The sequence below is a fragment of the Colletotrichum aenigma genome, assembly GCF_013390185.1.
Source record: "Colletotrichum aenigma strain Cg56 chromosome Unknown KSG_Cg56_contig10, whole genome shotgun sequence".
In the NCBI taxonomy this organism is placed as follows: domain Eukaryota; kingdom Fungi; phylum Ascomycota; class Sordariomycetes; order Glomerellales; family Glomerellaceae; genus Colletotrichum; species Colletotrichum aenigma.
Window position 1 is genome coordinate 2527380 of NW_023500916.1, and position 20549 is coordinate 2547928.

At 55.9% G+C, this 20549-nt stretch overlaps 5 protein-coding genes across 5 annotated transcripts; 2 read left to right on the top strand and 3 right to left on the bottom strand.

Moving 5' to 3' along the window:
* Positions 1-2902: 2902 nt before the first annotated feature.
* CGCA056_v014562 (uncharacterized protein) lies at positions 2903-3400 on the top strand (the record flags this gene model as incomplete). The annotated part of the gene is made up of 1 exon (XM_037329804.1): positions 2903-3400. One exon carries the CDS (start codon positions 2903-2905, stop codon positions 3398-3400), a length of 498 nt encoding a protein of 165 aa, XP_037172148.1.
* A 949-nt stretch (positions 3401-4349) lies between these two features.
* CGCA056_v014563 (putative electron transfer flavoprotein-ubiquinone oxidoreductase) lies at positions 4350-6468 on the bottom strand (the record flags this gene model as incomplete). Its single annotated transcript, XM_037329805.1, has 3 exons — positions 4350-4449; positions 4557-6090; positions 6159-6468. 3 exons carry the CDS (start codon positions 6466-6468, stop codon positions 4350-4352), a joined length of 1944 nt encoding a protein of 647 aa, XP_037172147.1.
* Positions 6469-7526: 1058 nt separating this feature from the next.
* CGCA056_v014564 (putative secreted glycosidase) lies at positions 7527-10283 on the bottom strand (the record flags this gene model as incomplete). Its single annotated transcript, XM_037329806.1, has 5 exons — positions 7527-8599; positions 8651-9767; positions 9827-9837; positions 9889-9993; positions 10049-10283. The coding sequence occupies 5 exons, from the start codon at positions 10281-10283 to the stop codon at positions 7527-7529; spliced, it is 2541 nt and encodes an 846-aa protein (XP_037172497.1).
* Positions 10284-12716: 2433 nt separating this feature from the next.
* CGCA056_v014565 (Meiotically up-regulated gene 157 protein) lies at positions 12717-14317 on the top strand (the record flags this gene model as incomplete). The annotated part of the gene is made up of 2 exons (XM_037329807.1): positions 12717-14164; positions 14230-14317. The coding sequence occupies 2 exons, from the start codon at positions 12717-12719 to the stop codon at positions 14315-14317; spliced, it is 1536 nt and encodes a 511-aa protein (XP_037172149.1).
* Positions 14318-14646: 329 nt separating this feature from the next.
* CGCA056_v014566 (putative E3 ubiquitin protein ligase) lies at positions 14647-18322 on the bottom strand (the record flags this gene model as incomplete). Its single annotated transcript, XM_037329808.1, has 4 exons — positions 14647-16999; positions 17048-17507; positions 17562-17764; positions 17823-18322. The coding sequence occupies 4 exons, from the start codon at positions 18320-18322 to the stop codon at positions 14647-14649; spliced, it is 3516 nt and encodes a 1171-aa protein (XP_037171962.1).
* Between the last annotated feature and the right edge of the window lie 2227 nt (positions 18323-20549).

The following is a 20549-nucleotide window of genomic DNA, read 5'->3' on the forward strand; positions in this document are numbered from 1 at the left end:
ATTTGTCGCGATTGACCCAGATACCACCAATCAACTCGACGTCTCGGGATACCTCGTCACGGTTCAAAGCACTTGTGTCTCTATTCGTCGACGATGCGATGCGCACGGATTGTGTCTACAGGGCGCAGCGACTCGTTCTCGACCTGGCTGTCGTCGGAAGGGATCGCGCGAGTAACGTAACGAAGGGATGCCTCGAAAAGAACGTATTCCAGGTCTTTTCTTTCTTTCGTGCAGGGTAGGATATGCGAGTACACTTTCAGCTAAGAGAGCGATACCACCTGGGCCCTGGCTAACGTTGACAGCTCCGTCGTTAGTCTTGGAGTGTTTGGTAGTTAGGTAGAGAGAGTATAGAGATCAGCCTCGTTGGGGGTCGAGGTGGTGATGTCTGTGTGTCTGTGTCGATCGACGTCGTCGTCGGTGATGACGGTGGTGAACGTGCGATGAGGCTGTGATGACGATGACGACGATGCAGGATCGTGTGCGGTGTCTGTTGGTTGGATTTTGAGTTTGGGGGTGGTTTGAGTGGGGGTGGAGAAGGAAAATTAGAAAGGCCGAACGTGAGTGGGTGTGACTACGTAAGGCCGTCGGTCGGAGCTTCCGCGCAAGAATTTCGAAACAAGCGGGTTGGAGGGAGGCCTGCCTCTTTATAATTTTGGCCATCGCCCGCCTGAGCAGTCGCCCCAACGACACCCCCCTGCCACACAGCCAAGGGGCCCCAGGCAGCCAGTGCGCCGTGGCGGTTGGTCCTGCTTGACATTGCCTGTGCTTAGCGGTCGCGCTAAGGCGATGCACCCAATCAAAACCGCGGATTCCTCACATTTTATCTCCTTCCCACCCCCATGTCCCCCCTGTTGTGACCACCCAGCCCCTGAAGTACCGCGGCACCGCGTCCAAGGTCGCAGTACTTTCACAGGTCTTTTCTTTCTTTTTGCGACAATGCATTCTGGCCAGTGCTTACCTCTGACGGCTGGCTGGCGAGGTGGTGACGATGCTCTGCCCTAATTGTGATGCCGCTGTCGGGTGCTGCTCGCCGCTGTGCCCTCTGCCAGGCCTGCCAGGCCTGCCAGCTCAGGGCCACGGTCACAGTGTCGTGTTCCAGTGAGAGGCCCTCCCTGATATGGGGCCATGTCATCATCCACAGTCGCTGTTCAGTCCCAGACCTAGCCTTTTTCCTGCCCTGAAGCCTGCTTTGCGCTCGCAGCATTTTCTTGCTTCTTCTCTATTGTTTTTTCTTCCACTTTTTCGCGACTCAACTCGGATCGGTTTGACTGGCCCATCCCTGGGAGGCCCATCGGTCATCCCTCTCGCTCGCCATTTCGTCAGGGTTGGCCGTCCACACACACTCCTTGATTCCCGCTGAGAAAAAATGGCAATACGCTTTTTTTTTTCTTCCTCGCCTACACTCCGGACCAGACCGACTGGATCTTGACGGATGCTTTGCCTCTTTTTCCAGCCAGCGACGATGCAACATCTCGTATTACTATCACTACCGACACTCGCTCGCCACGACAATGGCCCAGCAAACGAAACGACGTGTCTGGTCAGCATCATTTCCGACACCGTCGCGACACCAACGCAAACCGCCCGAGAATGACGACGGCCTGGCATAGCCTAGAGGCAACAAACAAATCAAAACCAGACGGCATGGCAATAGCGCCCGCGCACCAAGTACGAATGCTCTCGCTCACTCGCTCGCACCCACCCGCACCCGCACCGCGACAGCTCTCAGCCCAATCCAAACCAACCAGACGCCCTCTTCCTGGCCTGCCAATGCAGCCGACGACAGCCCATGGGCCACTACTGTCTGGATGGACACCAGCCAAATGCAAATCCCACAGCAGCGCTACCTACCACGCTATCCGACTGGATGCCGCTACCTTACCGCTAACGCTATCTACCCACGACCTGCCGACCCCATTCCGCTCGGTTCTTCTTCCTTCTGCGGCCTACAGCGATGCCTGCCACCCACTGCCAAATTGCTTCCTGCGTCCTGCTCCAACAGCTCCAGCTCCCACGGCCAAATCCCATTGTCCGCGTCAGTCAGTCCCTTTTGGCAGCTGCACCACACCCACCACTCCAACCACTCGGTCGCAGGTCTGGACTGTCATTGACCGGGCCCCCCCCTTCACCATCCCTCTCTCTCCGCCCATCCCCCCTTTTTTATGATTTTTGCATCCTCCCAGCAACCAAAGGGGCTTTTTCCCTTTTCCAACACTCCTCCTTCACTCTCCAACCACACGCTAGCGCTCTGAAACGCTGAGCCTGCCCCCTACTTTGATGCCTCACTGACGATCAGCACCGACATGTTCCGTCAGTGCTGAGCAGCGGCAGCACACCAGAAAGCAGCAGCATCGCCATCGCCCATCCTCTGGCGAACGGCCTCGCCGTCAAACCTGTCAGAAGAGACAGTCACCAGACCAAGCCCGGAGGCGACAACACGACGACGCGAAACAGCAAACAGTCATAGACCACCGCCACGGCCACGATGACAAACGAACATTGAAGCGAAGCGCGGTCAGGAATGCGCGAAAACGGCACCTTGGCGCTTGCGCTGCTTTCGGCCACCCGCGGTCCCTCTGCTAGGAATTCCATGGGCCACGGCAGCAAACAGACGGCTTCCGACGTGTGAGTCATTGACTCCAGACCGGCTCCAATCGACCACCACCAGCCATGGCAGGGGTATGTGAAAAAAGCATTGCAAAGGCTGGGTTGGGCGTGTTTGTCGCCCGCCTCCCACTCGTAGCAGTGCCAACGAAGGGCTCCATCCCCCCGTCGTAAGACTGCCCCGTACTGTGTACGCGAGCCTCGCCACGCCGCGGCCCATCACGGCCCATCTCTGGAACCCGAACTTTCGCCCGAGAAAACTCTGTCGACACCCATCAGAACACTCAGACTTCCCTAAATGCGCGGTAAGTCCGATGTGGACGACGAGGCCTTGGGCACTTGTCGACATCGTATCGACGTCTGTTTCTTTCGCACAACCGCTTCCGATTTCGTAACGCTCTGGCGCTGCTTCATCGTCGTGGCAGAGATGGGCACTTGCAGCAGTCTTGCAGATGCAAATTTCACCGTAATCTTACTGCCAGGTATCGTGTACCAGGGCTTGACGGAGACTGGGGGCCTCTGGTCTGTGCGTCCAAAGTATCTCTGGATCCGCTCCGAAGTCGAGGTACATTTCCAGGTCGTCGGCTTCGCCCTGCGCGACTCATGCATGTGCGAGCTTCTCCTAGACACAGCAGCAAGGCAAGGCCAAGCCATAAGTTTTTTCACCTCTGGGACGCGCCGCGCAACGAGAGTTCCAGCATCTGGAGCATCTCGGCCTCGCGGGGCCTGGCGAAGCTCCATCTGCACTACTACGACTCATGCAACTTCAAACACCACCATCCGACAGCCTCGTTGAACAACTCTCACGACAATGCCTCCAGTGTCGCATCAAAACGACTGTTTAAATTGTCGAACTTTGACTGCCGCTGTCCTTGGGCTTTGGGCAGCGGTTGATGGACAACCGACGTGCCCAACGACGTCTCACGAGTCGCTCTCTATTCCCACCGTTGGCTGGTAATGTGTCCACACGCTGGCACGCAATGAGGCTTATCGCGAACGCGTCATGCGTCATTCCGTGTCAGCTACTCTGACTCCCACAGCCCGCAAATCTAGCCATCTGTCCATTCCAGCCTTGCCCACCGCATGAAGTCCAAAAACTACTTGCGTCTCGCAAACCACCCCTCATGTCTCCGATTTCGTCCCCATTCCCCCAAGCCGGGGTCTTCTCCGATCGGGGGCCGTTCAAGCCATAAGCCGACAAGGGGACCTTCTTACTCGCTTGGATTCACAGCATGTCCATCATCACAAGCCGGACGACGTCGTGTGGTGCCATTTCTTGGTCGGGTCTCCCTTGACTTTCGCGCTCTTCCAGAAGCCTTCGTCATGCACCGGCAAAGTTCCTCGTCTGATATGCCCGACTCGAAGAAAGAACCGAAGAAAAAAACCATGGTGTCATTAACCACCGTTCGATGTAAGGGTACCGCTACATTATCCGTACACCATCCAATTACAAAGGTAGACCAAAGCAAACAGCAAGCCAACATATGAGCGCCCAATGAAAGAGAGAAAAAAGCTATTTTTTGCTTTCCGCGCCGCCTTCCCAACACGTGCTCTACTCCGAAGTACATGGATATGGTCATCGGGCTTCCGAATGTTCGAAGCATTTTCCCTTCTGTTTCTTTTTGTCTTCTCTACTTTGTCTGAACAAGTACAGCCACTCACCCCATTTAGGCAACACAAGAAGAGATGACAGTCGTAGGTTTCTATTTTCTCCGCCTCGTCGTCGTCTCGAATTCCTCCTCTTTCTATGACATGTAGTACTTGGGACCCTCTCCTCCCTGGGGAACCTGCCAGTTGATGTCCTGGTTGGGCGCCTTGATGTCGCACGTCTTGCAGTGGATGCAGCTACGAATCGAGACAGAGTCAGTCAACCATCCATCAGAGGTTCCCTGAATCATTCTTCAGGCGGAGGACCTATCGCCACAGCGGGGAAGGGGAAGGAAAAAACTCACTTTTGCGCGTTGATCTGGAATCGCACTCCAAGCTCCTTGGTATCGTCCTCGACATACTCGTACACACCCGCCGGGCAGAAGCGGTTCTCGACGCCCTTGAACTGGGGCCACGTCTCCCGCGTGTGCTTCTCCCAGTCCTTAACCTGCAGGTGCACGGGCTGGTCCTCCTCGTGGTTGGTGCCGGTGCGGCTAACGCTTGTGAGGATATCGAAGCTGATCTTGCCGTCGGGCTTCTCGTACTCAATCTTCTGGAACTGGTCCGCAGGCTTCGTCGCCGCGTGGTCCGGCGTCTTGTGCTTCAGCGTCCAGGGCACCCGTCCCTTGAGCACGTACGCCTCGAGGCCCGAGTACACGATGCCGCCGTAGAGGCCCAGCGGCGTGTGGAACGAGGGGCGGAAGTTGCGCACCTCCTTGAGCTCCTTCCAGATGGGCGAGTTGCGCAACTTGTCCTCGTAGTCGTAAAGGAAGACGGTGCCTTCCTCCTCCCCGGCCTCACTGCTGGAGAGGGCGTCAAAGGCCGCCTCGGCGGCCAGCATACCCGACTTCATCGCGTTGTGCGTGCCCTTGATCTTGGGCAGGTTGACGAAGCCGGCCGAGTCGCCGATCAGCGCACCACCTGGGAAGGCGCACTTTGGTATGCTCTGGAACCCGCCCTCGATCAGAGCGCGCGCGCCGTATGTCAGGCACTTGCCGCCCTCGAGGACCTCCTTGTACATCGGGTGGTGCTTCATCTTCTGGAACTCCTGGTAGGGGGAGACCCAGGGGTTCTCGTAGTCGAGCGCGACGACCAGTCCGATGGAGACGAGGTTGTCGCCAAAGTGGTACATCCAGCCGCCGCCGTAGAGGTCCTTGGACAGCGGGTACCCCATGGAGTGCGTGATGCTGCCCTTGTTGAACTTCTCCGGCTGCACCTCCCAGACCTCCTTGACGCCCAGGGCGTACGTCTGGTGCTGGCTGTCGCGGCGCAGGTCGAACTTGTTGATGACCTGCTTACTCAGACTGCCGTGGCAGCCCTCGGCGAAAAGGGTGCAGCGCGCGTGGAACTCCATGCCGCGCTCGAAGGCCTCCTTGGGCTTGCCGTCGCGGCCCATGCCGAGGTCGTTTGTGGCGACGCCCTTGACGCTGCCGTCAACCTCGTTGTAGAGTACCTCGGAGGCGGCGAAGCCCGGGTAGACCTCGACGCCGAGCTCCTCTGCGCGGTCGCCGAGCCACTTTGTGAACTGGTTGAGGGAGACGATGTAGTTGCCGTCGTTGTGCATCTGGGGCGGGGTGGGGAGGGGGATGGAGGCGGTCTTTGTGAGGAAGCGCATGCGGTCGCCGCCGGCCGGGGTGGCGTACTCGAAGCGGTCGGGGTTGTCTTCGGCGAGCCAGTCGGGTATGAGCTCGTTGATGGCGGTGGGCTGGATGACGGCGCCCGAGAGGATGTGGGCGCCCATCTCGCCGGCCTTTTCGAGCAGGAGGACGCGGAAATCTTCGTTGCCGGCCTCGTTGGCGAGCTGCTTCAGGCGGATCGCGGCGCTGAGTCCGGCGGGGCCTGTGATGTTGCGTTTCGTCAGCCATGTTGCCCTTGTTAGTTCGTAGATGTACGGGGTGAAGCATTACCGCCGCCCACGATACAGACGTCGACCTGGTCTGATTCGCGCTCAATGGACGCGGGGTCGAAGTCCTCCTCCTCATCGCTGCGTCGTGGCCTGCTCGTCGTGAATGTGCGGGCGCCCAGCGGGCGGAAGACGGTAACGGATGAAGAAGCAGCCCGTGTTGAGGGTAACCTGCTGGTCGGCGTCCTCCTGGAGGTTGTGCTGGAGAGGTATGCTGCTTGCGCTTGTGCGGGGTGTGTAGGGCGGTAGCGGCATCTCGAGAGGTTGCGGGTGCTGCGCTGCAGGCTCCTCGCGAGGGGCGAGGCGCTGCTCATCTTGACTTTCGTGTGGATTGTCGAGCTCCGAATGGAGGGGTAGTGATGAAGTGGCAGATTTGCCCAAGTGGAAGGGAGGGGCAGCTCTCAGAGGCGGGAGGCGAAGAGTCACGAGCAGCAGCTCCGAAGGCCTCGTCGTCGCTGTCGTCGTGGGTCGTCGTCTCCAAGGCCGGATTCGTCGTTAGACCGTCTTGGGGTTGGTCGAGCTGGCAACGGACCGCAAGCCGTCGGCGCAATTGAGTTTCTCGCTGGACTACAAAAGGCAGCTGTACCTCGGCAGAGTGAGGGTACTAATTAGTCAATTGAGAGGCAGTTGTGAACACTGAAAAGCGGCGGGGCCTGCAGTTTTGCTCGTCGAGGGCAGCGCGGCGGGACACTTAAAAAACGGGCTCGACCGGGGCCCTGCAGGAGGAGAGAGCTTCTCACGTTCCTCTAATACGTAATTGGGGCAGAGGCGTAAATGGGGGGAGGGGACCAAGATTGAATGACACTGCGACTGCGATCCCACCCACCCTCCAAGGGCCAAAACCAAGCTCGGGCCCTGGTTTCCGGTTGCTGGTGATAGCCGAGAGAAACCGGTCCTGGGGATTCTGGACTCGGACGATACTTCCGCGATGCAGCCAGGCGAGAGCCAAAGACCAGGTAGACGGCGAGTAAATCCTGCAAGCTCGTTTGGCAGCTGAAAGGTGCCTCCGTACCAAGAGCAACGAACCGTGGACCGGGAGAAGCCGAGTTACTTGGAGTATTAACCGTCTGCAGCGTAGCGCAAAGAGAGGGCTTGAAGGGCTAAGGTCTTTAGCTTTCTGGGGTCCCGGGCCGCCAACGTCCAATCAGGGAGCTCAGATTTCAAATTCCAGAGTGGGTTCCCCCGATGTCGTCTCGGTCACAGGGACAAAGACGCCGTCGGCGTAGTGCTCGTTTTTGCCGAGATTGACGTTTGCAGATGGAGACTTGGGTTCGGCATCATGGTTTTTTTTGGCCGATTTCTATTACTACGAATGAACTGTTTCTATTGCTGCAGGGCTTTGCTCTGCTTTGTGCGTGCAATGCTACTACGTTTACTTGTCCCCCGTCTTCTTGCTCTGAGTGCGCGTCGGAGCGACCTTTTCTGGCGATGACGGGTAGCTTGGTGGCTCGTCTGACTGCTTGGTGCCCCAGTTGCTTTCTGTCGAACCCACCGTGAACTCCAGGACCCCGCCGTGGTAGAAGAAGTCGTGAGTGATCCAGTTCTTCGTGTACGGCTCCCCGTCCAGCGTCGCGCTCTGGATGTATATGCCCTCGGCCAGCTCTTTGGCGCTCGCGGCCACCTTTCGGATAACGGCGGGCTTGGCACCCCGCGATTTGATCCGGACCTCGGGGAAGAAGGGCGGGATGAGCAGGTACACGTCTTGCCCCGCGACAGGGAAGAATCCCATCATGGCTAGACCGCTGAAGGCACCCATGGCGCAGTCGTCGTTGCCGGGAATCCCGTTGATGCTGGCGTTGAACTGGGACGGGATGTAGCTCCGGGCGGTGCGGGAGCTAAGCCCGGGCCGGCCGGCGTAGTGGAACTGGAAAACGGTCAGGAAGCCCTGTTCGTTTCCCATGTAGACGATGTTACCGCCGTGGTAGTACTCCAGCCGGTCGACGAACGCGCCCCGACCGCCCATGAGCTCCATCAGCGTGTCGTGATCCTGCGGCGCGAAGAACGAATACAGCCATGGGGAACCCTCGTACGTTGACTGCCAGGTGTCAAAGTAGCAAAGGTGCTGCTCAGTGTTCGGTGAGCAGATGCGGGTGTTTTGGTATTCAAACGAGCCGTTAATCAGTCGTGGCATCAGGAATCCCTTGTACTTTGTCCGGTCGATTGCCTTGCCGTCCTTGTTCTGGATAAGGTCCACCTGATCGGGATTCCATAGGTTCTGCCAGTTGGCGCTGCGTTGCATGTACTTCTCATAATCGTCGTCGAAGCCGAGCCCCTTTGCCATCTCTGCTATGCAAAAGTCGTCATACGCGTATTCAACGGTTCGCGATATCGAGCGGCTGTTTGGTCCGCTGGAGATCTTGTCCATATGATCCTTGGCGATGTACCCTAATCCAAACCAACTCTCGAGGTTTCCGCGGCCTTCAACGCCAAAATTCTGCGGTGCAACTGTATGGCAGCATCAGAGGAGCTCGTTCCAGCATCTTTCAGGCTACTTACTCTCGGCATCGGAGACCACTGCCTCGTACGCCGTCTTCCAGTCCACACCGTCACTGATGTTCTTCAGATAGGCGTCAGCAATGACGATGTCGGCGTTGGAGCCGCCCTGACTGTATCCTTTGCAGAATGACATTCTACAGTCGGGCAGCTTGCCAACAAATCTGTAAATATCAACTAATGCTCTGACCATCTCAGTTTGCGCGACCGGGTCGATGATTGTGAGCAGAGGGTGCTGGGCACGAAATGAGTCCCATATGCAGTAGAAGGAGTCAAAGTAAGGTTCCTTCGACTCCCAGAGCGGGTTCTCGCCGGTGTAGTTCTGAGGAGAGAGCATGCTTCTGTAGAGTCCAGACCAGAACGTGATCTGCATGTCTTTACTGACGCCTGTGGGGTCGACCTCGATGGCGGAGAGCTTCTCTGCCCAGATGGACCTGGCGGCCTTCACGGTTCCGTCAAAGTCGAACTTTGGGATCTCAGTCTCCGCGTTCTTGCAGGCCTTCTCCACGGAGATGAAGGACAGACCGACGCGGGCGAGGATTTGCCTCTTCTTAGGACGCTCAAAATGTAGCCACGCGCCGGCGGCACCCGTCGGGTTGTAAAAGCCCCTGGTGAACTCCGAGAGGTGCTTCTGGTCCTCGTGGGCGTTCTCGCCTTCAAAAACGCCCGACTTTCGTATGGTGGCACCTCGGAAATCGGCGCAGAAAAATGCTGAGTATGTGCCTTGCCCAAACGAAGGCCTGAACGTGCCGTCTCCTATGATGCGGCCGTCTTCATAGACTTGAATGCCGCCACTGGACCTGCTCAGGGCGATGTCGGTGAGATCGATCAGGATCAGCGGATTGCTCACGGCGGTGATGGTGTCCTTGTTGGCCACATCCTCATACGTAACAGTCTCATTTGGTGAGAAGGAGAACCGGAATAGGGTCGTGTGCTCGCTGGCCGTCATCTCGGCCCGAACACTATTGGAAAGGTCGACGGAAAAGTAGCCGGGGCTGGCTCGGACAGAGTCGTTGACACGGTAGAGACTTCTTTGCTCAGTGGTGAACTTGCACATCGTGTAGTTGTCGTTTGGACACCCGGGGTGGACGAATAATGGAAAGTTTCCGAGAGACGGAGACTACGGATGGTGTCAGCCTGGCTGTCTTGGGTGAGATCACTCATGGTTTGGTGTCTTACGCCTCCAGTTCCTGCTCAGAGAATTAGCTGACAGTCGTGACGGCCACAACAAGCCTACTCACCCGAATCATGTAGGTGGGAGAAACCCGTGATCTTCGAATTATCGGAAACCCAACCCGCGGCGTTTTCAGCACGAGAGTCGGTGTCCGCGCCGGCTTTGGCCATGCCTGTATTTCCTCTCAGTGACCGTGAGCTTTATGTATCGATTACAACATCACCAACCATATGGGAGTGTCGCGCCGGGAAACACATGACCCCCGTTCACAGTCCCGATCAAGGGATCTATGTATCTCAGAACGGGATGTTGAGTATGCAGATTTGACTTGGAAAAGATAAGTCCAGCCAGTCCGCCAGCGCCCGAGATAGGCCACCAAAACACGAGGCAGACGACGACGAAGGCGAACACTAGCAAACGGACAGGCCTCGAAAGACCGATGGCAGGGACGAGGACAGCCATGTTGAGTGGTGGGTCTCAGCAACAGCGGCAAGAGTCGCCGAGATTGAGACACGGAGGGTTCGGTAGAAGATGCTGCCCGTCAAGACGCCATGCGGTTGGAAGAACTTCTGCCACTTCCCTTGATTGGCGTAAGCTGCTTACTGTTGCCTCATCCAGATGCTGGCCCCTGCAGGTGTCAGAGCAAGACCACGAGGTCTGGCCAAGAGAACGGAAACTGGTCAGCGAACTGCGCAGATGCCGAATCAGCGAAAGAGTTGTCCACGGCGGATAAGAAGAGGACGTAAATGACCAGGGAAATTTTGCTGGCTAAAAGACGGTTTTGTTTTTTCTTAGTCTTGACGTTGACGTAGTAAGGTTAGGATCATGGAGTGTTTTCTTGGCCAGGAGGCGGGCGATCGCCGTGGAATGATCAACTTCAGCCGAAGGTTAGGTAGGTCTCGCGTCTCGTAGTGGACGGCGTCCGCCAGTCTTGGCTCCGGCACGAATGAGCAGGTATGTTTTGCGGCCGGTAAGGTTCGAGCATCCAGAGTCAAGACATCGATGAAGCTATGATTCGGGGGGCAACTGGACACATGTGCTGCTATTTGAAGACAGGCAGACCCTGTCCAGAAACGAAGGACGCCCGAGTTTCCAGCACGATGGGATAGGAAGGAGAAGGGGAGGGGGGGGAAGAGCAAGGGCAGCTGTAGCAAGGGGTGGTCTTGTCTCGCGTCTCGTCGATGGAGCCACGCACCATTTTTGGGTCACTTCATTATTGGAAAGCAGTAAGAACATACTGCTAAGTGGTTAGCTTCATCTGGCTGACGGAGAAATCTGGCTGCTGCAACCATCCCGTCAGCTGGGCATGCACGCCAGACGCGCTGATTCAGATTGGGGATGCGGAGGACGCGGACTTGTCCATCTTTGGTGTACGAAGAAAGCTGAAAAGCAATGCCAGACACGCTCGCTGCAGAAGGTCTGACAGCCACCTGAAGCACACTCTCAGGGCTGGGCGATGGCAGGCCGCAGTGCACCCGACAATGACATCGCCTAGGAGCAGCGGGACCACAATTAAGGTTAAATGTTAGTGCAACTTGTCCCGTTTTGCCCATCGTTCCTAACATGGAAGGCCTCCGGTAAATTACCCGAGGCAGCACTACCCGGGGCACAGGTCCTGCATCTTCTCCAATTTGCTCCCCCTCGTAATCTTTCACAGTGTTCTCTTCTCAACCCCACTCTAGCTCTCTCCTCAGAGGTTGATACTGCGACGACAACCGCCTTCTTTTCCCACACACACATCCTTACCATCGAGCACGGTCCGAGACTCTGTAACGGCAACGTCGAATGATAAGCAAAGTCTCTTTTTCTAATCGTACTCGTAGGTTCGACTCTCCATGCCCTGGCAGAGCTCGTCCCGACTTTGGGTAGTCTTCCAGCAACACGTCCAAGCGGACCACCTTCAAAAACATGAATTGAACACACGAAAAGCATCTGCGAACGCACCAACTCATGCACAGCGTTCCTTCCGGAGACTGCCGCGTCAGACCCCGGAAGACAGCTCAGCTTCTGGAATAATCCTTTGAAGGTTCCAACAGACTCCCGTCATACCAAGTGTTCAACCCGGCAGTGGAACACCTCCACTCATCCATCCCAACGACAGCATGCCTCATCGGGAGAACCACCAATCCAATGCGCCAAGCCGAGTGGCTGCCGTTGTCTGTCTCTTAGCAAGGGGAGATCCAATTGCATGACGGCGGTGAACCCTGCTCAAATCCCCTCCAGCGAATCCCACTTTCATTACTCAAGCCAAACCAACTTCTGCCCTCCCGCCGGCAACTCTGGTGGGAATGTGCCTGGTCCGGAGGAGACACCTGTCAAGCGGCTCAGTGTCCCATCCCGTCTGAGAACGCAGTCTGTCTCTACTCTAGGCGATGAAGCCCGCGGGAAACATTCAAAACGAATCAACTGGCCTGAGCTTTGGACCTTATGCCTGCCGCATAAGCTCTTCTCCATGCTACTAAAACGTCGCGGAAGCCCACGACTTCTTCTCTCAGTGACCTGCGGTTGTTGGTTCTCCCGCCTGATCGTGTTGTCCCCTCATCACCTCCTCGTCACCTCCTCATCCCCCACTTTGGTGCTTACAGTTTGGTGGACACTAACACGCAGAGCGACATCATAATCCGCTGCAATACGACGACATACCATACAACGTTTCCTTCCCCCGCACACTGATCGTCCCCGCTCAACACCATTCCAAGGTCACGCGAACCGGTTCATCTCGACCAGGACAAGCATGACCGGCAGCTAGTCTGACTACCTTTTCTTCGGCCTTCATAAATATGCCCTGCCCGCCGACGGCCAGGCATCGCGACGTTTGGTGGCCGTGACCGTGACCGCACCTTGTTCGAATACTCGTCCAGATTTGCCCGAGTCTCTCCAAGGCTGCCCATCGCCATGGCTCCCTTCTGCAGACTCGTCTTCCTAGCCGGCCTGGCATCAGCAGGTCTTAGGCAAGACTGTCCACACTACACCGACTATGCCGCAACTCCCCATGAGCCCTTCTCTGACGGCGTTCACAAGCTCGCCTATCAGCGCCCTCCTCCAGAATGTCGCACGTCAAGCTTCCCAGAGGTTGAGAAGACCATCACCGAGATGAAGTCTCTCATCAAGGATCCGGATCTGTACCGTCTCTTTGAGAATACGTTCCCAAACACCCTCGATACAACAGTCGCCTGGCAAGGGACGGCCGCTGGCGACGCAAACGAGGAACTGTCGTTCGTCATCACCGGCGACATCAACGCCATGTGGCTTCGCGATTCCGCCAACCAGCTCCAGAGCTACCGCTCCTTGCTAACCCGCAACTCGTCCTCAAACTCCCTGGCGTCTCTCTACCGCGGCCTAATCAACCTACAAGCTCGCTACGTCTTCAACGCACCTCACTGCAACGCCTTCCAACCTCCAGAAGAGTCCCAAATCGCCCCAACAACCAATGAAGCCGGCGGATCAGACCATGTCGTCCCCGCGTACCCTGCCTACTCGTACTTTGAGTGTAAATATGAACTTGACAGCCTGGCCGCCTTCCTCCAGATCTCACACGACTACCACACCGCCACGGCAGACAAGGACTTCTTTGCAAAGTTCCAATGGCCCAAAGCCATGGCCGTCCTCCTCAACACCACCGACGCCCTGCTGACCGGAACCTACGCCGCGGACGGGACCCTGAACCCCTCCCCGGCCATCTTCGAACGCCGCACAACCTCCGCCTCGGAAACGCTCTCGAACAAGGGCAACGGCGCGCCCACGAACGGCGGCACCGGCCTCGTCCGCAGCTTCTTCCGCCCCAGCGACGACAGCTGCATCTACCAGCTCTTCGTGCCCGCCAACATGATGTTCTCGCGCTACCTCAACTCATGCGCCGAGATCATGGACGGCATCGATAAGGGCATGGCCGAGCGCATGCGCGACGCCTCCGCCCGCGTCAAGGAGGGCATCGAGGCCCACGCAAAGACGACGCACCCCACCTTCGGCGAGATCTACTCGTACGAGATCGACGGCTTCGGCAGCCACAACCTTATGGACGACGCCAACATCCCCTCCCTGCTCTCCGCGCCGCACTACGGCTACCTTTCCTCCAAGGACCAGGTCTACCAGAACACGCGCAAGTTCATCCTCTCCCAGTCGAATCCGTACCAGATGCGCGGGCCGGTGCTCAACGCCACGGGCGGCCCGCACCTCGGACCCGGCATGGCCTGGCCCATGGCGCTGATCGCCCAGCTCCTGACGTCCGACGACGACGACGAGATCTCCAACGGGTTGAAGCAGCTGGTCAGCTCGACGAACCAGCTGGGCTTGATTCACGAGTCCGTCAACAGCCACGATGCGTCGCAGTGGTCTCGGTCATGGTAAGAATTCGCCTGCGCGGTGTTGATGCTAGTGACGAGGAGAATGCTAACCGTTGGTGCTGTAGGTTCGCGTGGGCAAACGGTCTCTTTGGACAGATGATTCTGGACATGCGTGAGAGGAAACCCCACCTGCTCGAGAAGAGCTACCAGTAAAAAGGCAATTTCGAATACAATGCCTTCTTTGTGTACAATTCGGAATGGGACGTCACTACCAGAGAGGACGCAGTCCCGTTTGAACATCGAAGCTACCTGCACATAGCGTCTTTGGACCTCTAATTATGTAGATCAGATATGTAGACAACTTCAATGAAGCAGACTCGTCGGTCGCCGCAAGGGATGAAGTGCCCGAGCCCAAGTAGCTACTCTCATGCAACATCGATAGCACATCGTCAGGCAACATTGTTAATAGTGCTTCTACATTCCTATCTTCTCTAGCCTCGCTTCATAATATCATGCATTCGCTGTTCGAGCTTGTACTTCTTTTAGCTGAGGTCAAAGCCGGCCCCGGAAGAAACGGCGTAGAGCAGCTTCTTCCTCAGCGTCTCCTCGTCCTTGTATCGCGGCAACTTGAGAAGATTGACACACGTGCTCGTGCTCGGTAACCTCTCCTGATCCTCGCCACCGTCGCGAATGCTGAATCGAGGACTCAGTTGTGCAAAGCCCAGCAGCGGCGCTCGCGGCGTACTGGTGACGTATTTGAGCACATCCCGACGCTCCTTATCCGAGAACCCAGCCATGACCTTCCAGAAGAGTTGGACCGTTGGGTGCTCCAGACCATCGTCTCCAACTTCGTACAGGCCCGAGTAGATGGTGTTCTGACGCAAGTCATCAATGTCGATCTCAGAGCTGTCGCCGCCGACGAGACGCTGTATCTCGTTCTGGTTAAACATGGAGAGCCAAGATGGGGCTATGATGGAACGCAGTCCACGCAGGAAAGCAGCCGTCTGTTGCGCAGGCTGGGCAACTAGGCGGTGGCGCGCAACGTACGATATGTACAGCAGGCGATTGTCGTTCGTAACGGGGACGTTCTCGCCGTTGGGGATGAGATTTCTAGAAACAGTGCGCACAGGTTCCCCTGGTAATGAGACTTGGTCGGTGATGGTAAAGTCAAGCGCCAAGTCTGCGACGTTGCTAGTAAGGTTCTTCAGGTGCAGCATTCCCTGGTAAAGCTCCTCGTCGAGATCTCGTAAATCGTTGACGTTGCCGCGGTAGCTGTTTTCCCCGGTCTGACCAGAAGTCCACTTCAGCAGGAAGAACCCGGCAAATGCAATGTCAATGAGGATGCCCTCATACATGCATTTGCCCACGATTCGGCCGAGGAACTCAAACTGCCGCAAAAGGTCCTGCACCTGGTCTTGCCAGTCTGCAGAATACTCTGGGTATCCAGCTCTTCTCATAACCTCTTTCAGCTCGTCCATTGCGGTTGGGTTAGGGTATAACAAGCCTTGACTGTTGGCTGTGAACAATGAGATGCCTTCCATTTTGCTGAACGCTTCTGTTGTAACGCTGGTGAGAAATTCTTTTGTGACTCCACCTCCATCGATACCTGCTTCAATTGTGTCGAACTGGTCTACGAACTGGATTTGAATGGGTTCTTTGAGGCCCTCTCCCAGCTCATAAAATTGCTCAAAGGCATCGCGGAACACTTGACCTCTCCTGATCTTGCCGTGATGGCGACCAGCTGGGCTTCTACCAGGGGATCTTAAGGGGTTGTGCATCATCATCATCCTCCACTGCTCAGCGTCCATGCCATCCCGACGCTTATGCTTGTCAAGGTAGACGAACTGACGGAAAATTTGAACACGGGTATCGAAGGGGATGACAAAAGGCATGTGACGCAAGATTTCCAGCTTTGGTCCAATGACTGCTAGGAGGCGATCTCTTTGCGCCCTTCGCTGCTGAGATCGTAGCTTTTCGATCTGAGCATGACGCGAAACGCGCTGACCGGCTACAGTATGTATGAAGCTGCCCCCGATGTTGGCGTCTTCGTCAATCTCTCCATCTTCGTCGTCGCTGGAGTCAGACATTTCGTTCTGGCGTTCCTGTTCGGCGACCACGGCGCTAACAAAGCCCTCCATGTCAAATTTCGATGTCATCAGCCAATGATTCGGTGGTAAGAACGGCCGCCTCGAGTCTCGCTCATATAAAAGTCGCAACGCTGAAGTGACAATACTGCGGAGGCTGCCCAGATCAAGCCTTGTATCTGACGAAGTGGATTTCGCGTTCTGTGCTTTGGCATCCTTCAATGTCTTTGAGGCACTGTTTCCAAAATAGGACTCAAGTTGGCTCATGGAAACCGGCTCTGAGTTTTGGATGCCCTGCTGAATATCTTGTGCGTTGTAGTGGAGGGCAAAGGCGAGGTGCTTCAGAACGATGCTGAGGTCTTCCACTTCTTGCCGTGACAGGCCGCATGACCGCAGACGAGAGGGCTGCTTGCTACCCTGGAGTAATGATGGGGAAATGCTGCTGAAGAAGTCTTCATCGTCACTCAGACGAAGAATGAAGGTGTAAAGTTCGAGAAACAGGAGCATCAGCCGCCATTCCTGCTCGCGTGATACGTCGGCAGACTTGGATTTTGAGAGGTAGTTTCGTACCAAGCCGACTACAGACGTTGAGTCCCGCAGGACCTGTCTGTAAATGCTGGTCTGGCTCATAGCTTGCCAGAGAAATTTGATGGTTGGCAAGGTGCCCACGTTTGAAGGAATGTCACCCAAGAACAGTCGCATGCGAATCTCATCGCCATTCTCGGGAAAGCATCGGAGAAGTGTGAGAATGTAGCCGGATAGTAGGCTTGCGCTCTCGAACTCCTGGGACGTGGATCTAGATCCAAAGTTGCTGCAGTGTATTAGCAGTGTTCGAAAAGACGGGTCAGGATTGACTGACTTGGTGAGTTCAGCCAGAAGAATTGATATGCCGTTCCTGTCCACCAATGACGTGAGTATTTGAGTAACGTATAAGGGTAGGGGCAGGATGAGCTGGTCATCAGTGCTGTTTGAATCAATGGTTGACGAGTTGGGTTCAGCGGGCTTCACAGATAGTCTCAGGCTGATATCTGCAGACAGACTTGAGAGTTGCATGTGCAGTGCATTCAAATGCTGCAGTCCTTGCGACTTGGTACCACTCCCTTGGTGAAGCCCAATGAAATGTGCAAGGAGCCACAATTGCTGGTCACGGCTAACACCATTAATGCGTCCGTCTAAGTATACCTCGGTGATAGCTGTCGCGAGGCGGCCAAGGTCAATATTGCGAGAGAATACCTCCGCATGCTGCTCGACAAGTCTCAAGTCATGCCGTGCGAGGAAAGACAGCGAAAAAGCTTCGTAGGTGGCCGAGGGATTGATGTCTGCCGGACTGTCAGCAAGCTGGCACATGTCAGAGGCCGGCTGGACTACCGTACCGTTCCCGGAATTAGCTCCCAGTGGCATTAATACAGCCCGAGAGATCATCTCCAAACCAGACTCATCAAGGTCTGATGCGCTACTTATGTCTGCAAGAACCGTGTAGTATTGCCGAAGAGATTTAGAGATCGATTCGGGAGTAGCACCGACGATTTGCGTCAGGAGGTTTAAGAGCAGTTGGGCGTCGTCGTGTTGGTTACTCCTGAAATTGTCAGCCAAGCCTTGGAAAGGACAAAACATAAGCTGCCGAGGTCACTTACTCATTCTTTGTCTGGCCTTCCAAAGCCTCTACCAGTATGCGGACGTATCGTGCCAATCTTGAGGGAGGTAGTCGGTCTGATGCGAGGCATTCGAGGTTGGTCGAACTCAGTTCTCGTGAGAATCGAAAGAGACGCTGCAAATCGTCGGCTCGGGTAGGCTGGAAGGTTGTCAACAGCAGTGGCAAAGCCATCGAAAGTCTCTGCTGTGTACCCAAGTCTGAAGTTGTCGAATAGAGAGCGTCAAATGAATCCCTCCTGGAGTCTCGAAGCCGCCTCCTGGCCCTGTGGCCCCTCCATGTCTTTTGTATCTTTCCTGCTGCCTTGAGCTTGTCACGATCCTGTTGTCTTTGTGCTCGTTCGGCCTGGGCATTAGAGACCGTTTTGGAAGCTCCTGACCCTGCGGATGGCGTCCATGATGTGGCGGCGAAGGGGTTGAGGTTCTGCCCGCTGAGGTTCACGTTCCGAGGACGCCTGGAGTTTCCTGTGAAGGTGGGGAACATGTTGCCTCGTGGAACGAGCGTCGTTCGAATAATATGGTGGTGGTTAGTATTATCTCATGTCGCAGCAAAGATGAGCGATGAGGCGTTGGGGGCAAGCAAGCTGAGGGCAATGTCGAGGGATGTCGCGGACGCAGTTGCCTTCCAGAAGCTTCAGGTTCGGATGGGTGTATGTAATCGATTGTGACCTTGACAATCGGCGATAACGCGGGACCTGAACGGGCAGTGACGGCGCTGGAGGGGAAATGCCGTAATTCGCAGGCTTCAGACTAAGCCCCGGTACCTAAGGTACCTCAGAGGGCTAGTGGGGTCTGAGGTAAGCTGGACTGTGACTTTGGACGCTGGAGCTGGTCCGGGCTTGTGGAAGGTTCCGGCGCACGGGACAGGTGCTACGTTAGGTAGCCCCATTGCTGCACCGGGGAAGGGGCACCACCGGTATCGATAAGAAAACGGGATGCTCCGATAAGACACCTGGGGAAAGGGCAGTAAACACGATGGGGAGACACACAAGCAAGGTAGCGACTGATTTACTTGGGGCAAAGGAAAATGAAATGATCTCGCCAGGATTGAAAGAGAATGTTGAATCCCGGAAGTCTGGTCAGGGCGTTGCATGCTAGCTGACCGTTGCTCTTGACCAGCCCAAACGAAACAAAACTCAACCTTTGCCAACGGCGTTTCGCCGTCAAGGCTTGGCTGACTCGATATTGCAGCTCTGCACTGCGCCTTTACTCGTGTAAGTGTCGGTGTAGAAACACAGCGAACCATGAGGCCGGTCAAAGAAGGTGAGGGGAGGGTCAAATGCTTTGCAGATGCTCGCGACAAATCAGACTTCAGGCACCAGGACTGGTTCATGCTCAATGCTTGATTTTTGAACAAGTTCGTCGCGGCTTGTTGTTTGGCGCTGAGCCGTCCATCTTCCAGCAAGGGACCAAGCATCGTTCGGCTAAGCGGACAGGCCGGTCGTTGGCGGACAGCATGGCACATCGAACGGATCAAAAGACGCACATGGGTTCATCCCCAAGAATGTTACTCGTGCCTGGAGTAACCTAACCGTCTCGCATGTCTTGCAGGTCCACGTCCTACCGTCCTACCGAGCCCTCAGACTTGAACGTCTGAGTCTAAGGCGGCAGCTAACGAAGTGATGGAAATGTAAATGCCGGATCTGCACCTTGGGCGGTTCGGCACAGACAGGCGCCCATTTGTTTGGTATCGAAATTGCAACAACACAGCTGCGCAGATTTGGAAATGAGCAATGCCCCCTGACGTTGTTGTGTAGGCTGAGCCAGTCATGCCTGCGTCAGCACCTGAAGACTTCGAGCGAGGCAGGCTGTATGGAAACATCGCCATGGCAGACAAAACCACCATCTACTCCTCCCCTTCCTCCTCCTCTACCCAGAGGCCTTACTCTGTGGAACGGCCCATCGCCTGTCTGCTCCCTTCCTCTCTTCACAGGCAGGTCCACCAGCCGTTTGGGCCAGTCCACAAGGGTCGAAACCCACCGCATAAAATTTTCATAAAATGATGGGAACCCCACATGGGATAGGCCGGTACCTGAGGGCTCTCAACCGTTTGTACCACGGCCACGGGGACGCCTGTGCCCGCTAATCCTTATCGCAAGGCGGCCGTGAGACGCTGCAGATAAAGATAGTGCTCGCTGAATTACTTGCGCCTGGCGCGTGATAGTGACTTTCTGCGCGCCGTGGCCAAGTACCCACGTCACTAGCACATGCCCTGGTCGCCCCTCCACACCCCTCTGCAGAGAAAAACTGGAAGGCACACTCGGTTTTGCACTTTCCTGTCACTGGTGGGCAAAGGTGGGAGAGAGCAGGAAGGCACCACCCACGGCTCTCACCCTCCACTGCAGCCAGGCCGGAGATCCAGTAAAAAGAAAAAAAATCCATCTCCAAAAGCCACACCATAGAAATTTATTTCTCTCCGCTCCTCCTCTTCTTCTCTCTTCCAACAACTACACAAAACCCTATCAACAACCCCCTTCACATCCAAAGAGGGTCTGACAAGGAGTACGTCTTTCGTACTTGTTCTCTGTCTCGCTCACTTTCTTCATCGAGAAAAAAAACTTCAAAAAAAACTTGAAAAACCCCCCTCAAAATTTCCCACCTCCATCTACGGATATCTCCTCCCCCTCCATTCGCAAGAAAATCCCCAGAGGCCCTTCTCCGCCCCTCGTCCTTTTCTTGCTTCACCACCGCCCTTCGCGCACCTGCCTGTC